Source organism: Spermophilus citellus (genome assembly GCF_964194105.1).
Source record: "Spermophilus citellus genome assembly, chromosome: 16".
NCBI lineage: Eukaryota > Metazoa > Chordata > Mammalia > Rodentia > Sciuridae > Spermophilus > Spermophilus citellus.
The window spans coordinates 8,095,989-8,099,344 of record NC_138196.1 but is presented as its reverse complement, the minus strand read 5'-3'; the positions used below and the strand labels follow the sequence as shown (position 1 = coordinate 8,099,344).

Genomic DNA, 3,356 nt, shown 5'->3' with positions numbered 1-3,356 from the left:
CTCTGGCTGTTGTAGTATATAGATCACTTACACTTGGCCCCTGAAGCCTTTGTTCCTACTAGGCTAGTAGGGTAGGGAGCTAAATGCAGGAATTAAAAGAGAGTCTGCTTCATGAAGATATCTATAGTGCAACCTCTGCAGCTCACCTCCCCATCTCCTCTGTCTCTCTGGCCTGATTCAATTATTAGTAGTATGAGGGGAGAAAGAAGAAGTGTGTTAAATGCTTCCACTAAGAAACATACTGTCAGAGATACTAGTCCCTCAAGATATTTCATAAGTACCAGGAGAATGCTTAATCCCATCAATAATCAAAATTTATCCTCTAAAAATGTAGAGGCTTCTTATAGCCTCTGCCAAGCAGATATGAAGATAAAGCTCAGTGTGGTTTGATCTTAAGCCACCATATATTCTCTAAAATAATGTAATCAATCAAGTATCCCATGTTGCTTTAAAAGACTAATAAACAAAATTTTACACTTAACCAGTAAGACATACTTATAATATGTTAGGCTACAATATAGTCAAGAGATTAAATTTAACTCCTGCTTCGGATTCTACAATTACCTATGACCTCATTGTGAACCAGTAAAACTGCTCAAAACAAAAAGTTAAGAGAATGTTAATCAGAACTTTGCTTGAAATCCAGTTCTGAACAAACTATGATTCATTTCCCTAACCAACATATAAATATTTCAAAAACATAATTTTGAATTAACAAAACTTTTAGGTGTCCATGTGTATGTAGGTACAAATTAAGTGTGGCGAGTTACAACTTACACAGAAAAACAACCATAGAATTAATTGTAGATAATATTGTAAAGAATACAAAATAAGAAATTTAAGTATATGCAATGTGTTTCTAAATTGAATGGATTAACCAAAGTCATTATGACTTCCAGATAATATCCCTAGTTTATTTCCTGGATGTCTACCCATCTACAGGCTGGCCTGAGCAAACTTACAAGTTTGATACACATAATGCATACAGTGAACTTAGGAAATAAAAATGCACCTGAAGCGACCAGAAGGGACTGAGGGACTGCTCAGCATTTGGTTTTCTTCTTAGTTAATAAACATGAACTCCCATTACTTAGTTAGCATGCACACATCATGGTGAAAACAAGTTCAAGTTCATTAGGACAAATAATATTTAAAGGAAAAAATGTTTGTTTTTCCCTCTAAGATTCCCCCAATGTCTTCACTTTGACATAACGTACTATCCTGTTCCAAAAAGCCATTCATAAATATCCAAGTTTGAAAGGGCAACTTACCACACTGCAGGCAAAATGAAAGCATTTTCAAATGAACAGGGAAACATGCATGATCAAGTTTCAATTTAAAAGAAAAATTAAGACAGGAAAAAATCTCCGAGTGCAAATTGCTTCGAAATGACCTTTTATATGTATTGGCTTTATCTCTAAACAGTTATTTTCATGGGGCATTGCTTATTATGCATTTAAAATTGATCTGTAAATTTTTAAAAGCAAGCATGTAATAGCAACCATATGTAAACAACATACTAACCCAAGTCCTGTCCATTTACAAATGTTTTGCTGTGAAACTCATATGGCTGAACTTATTTTTGAAGACACTTTAAAAAGCAGTTTAAAGCATACCAAAACAAGCCTCCTGTAAGATTTTGCATTTGACTTTCAATCAGCAAGTAAAGTATGGAAAGAAAACAGCAACATCAGATCATAATCATACCATGAAAGTTACTAATCTCTTGGCTTGTGTTGTTCAAAAGTAAAACTTCTGAAAGCAAAGCAAATATGAAATATTGCACAGCCAGTCAGACACTCTCTGAGTATTAATTATGTATATCCAATAAAATATTACATTAAATCTTTCATTATTGCCAGGAATTTTAAAATTCAGAGAAGAGAGAAATCAAACTTGAAGAGTAAGAATCTCCATAAATTAGCAAAGTAAAAGGTCACTTGCTCATAATCATTGGAGGAAATACATATACATGATCCAACTGAAGCAGAAAGCCCCTGTAGATCCACAGGCAACTCTTACCTTGACAGGTACCATTTTTCTCTTCATATCCTTCCTTGCACATGCATTTCCCAATGGGCACCAGCCACTCCCCTTCAGCACTGCAGTGCATTTTGGGAGGTTCATCTGTCACAGAATGGTTGACGCAGGAGCCTGACACCTCAAGCAACTGTGAAGAATCTGCTCCAGTGATGGTGTCAGGGAAGACAGCCAAGTGCCGTATCACAGAGGGGCATTTTTTATAGTATACACGCACAGAAACCAGAGCAATGCAAGCACCAACATCTTGGAAAGCAAGATAAAATCCCTTTTTGCTTAGAGGTCCTACATCTCTGACCTCTGTATTCAGTTTCATGACACAGTCACCAAGATCAAGTTCCGTAAAGCTCTCATCAGCAGCAATGGTATCGATTTTGATGTACTGGTTTTCCTTGATGTTTCTTCCATTCTCATCATCTGACTCAAAATAATACATGTTAAAAGTTTCCTTACAGGTTCCCAGTCCTCTAGGAAGGCTGTTACAGTCTCGCAGAGCGAACTTGAGTTCTATAAAGATTCTGGAAGCACCTTCATTGGAGATCCAACTGGTCAAAAGCCAGTTATTCTGATTCTGTTCCATAACTTTGCATACTTGGTATGTGTGGATAGGGGCATAATTTTCATCAACTTCACCAATCTCTTCCCACTGTACAATATAAAAAAGAGATAAAGAAATTTTTGAAATAGAAAACAAACAGGAAAAATAGAAAAAAATCATGAAAGAAAATTCATTCATGTATAGAAATCCCCATAAACTCCATATATAGTATTGAGAGAAAGAGCCCTACAAATTTGGGAGAAGAAATTAACAAGAAATTTTATTCTTTTTTTTTTTGGTGCTGGGGATTGAACTTAGTGTCACCATGAAACTATGCACTCCACCACTGAGCAACACCCTTAGCCCCTCCTTTTTTAAATTAAAGAAATTAAGAAATTATAAGCTCTTTGGATTTACTCAAAGATGAACAAATATGAATGATATGTTCCAATATCTTTTGGGGAGGAGGCATATACTTCAGAGTAAAAGTAAAATAAAATGAATGTAGTCAAGATAAATAAGAAGCAAAGCAGAGAAAGTATATATTTTTGGAAGAACGGTAGTATATAAACAAATAGGATAGATGCTATGATTTGGATAATATTTCCAAAAGATTCACATGCTAAAGGCTTTGTCCTCATCCCATGAAGCTATTAAGAGGTGGTAGAATCTTTAAAAGGTTTGCCATAGTAGGAAGTCTGTAAGTCATCGGGGACATGTCCGCAAAGAGATATTAGGTCCTTGTTCCCCTCCTGTTCCTCCAGTTTGTTATCTGTCC

At 35.6% G+C, this 3,356-nt stretch overlaps 1 protein-coding gene across 1 annotated transcript; it reads right to left on the bottom strand.

Annotated features, from left to right (window-relative positions):
- Positions 1-1,267: 1,267 nt before the first annotated feature.
- On the bottom strand, positions 1,268-3,296 carry LOC308635072 (ephrin type-A receptor 5-like; the record flags this gene model as incomplete). The annotated part of the gene is made up of 3 exons (XM_081269331.1): positions 1,268-1,275; positions 2,023-2,686; positions 3,264-3,296. 3 exons carry the CDS (start codon positions 3,294-3,296, stop codon positions 1,268-1,270), a joined length of 705 nt encoding a protein of 234 aa, XP_081125457.1.
- Positions 3,297-3,356: the final 60 nt, after the last annotated feature.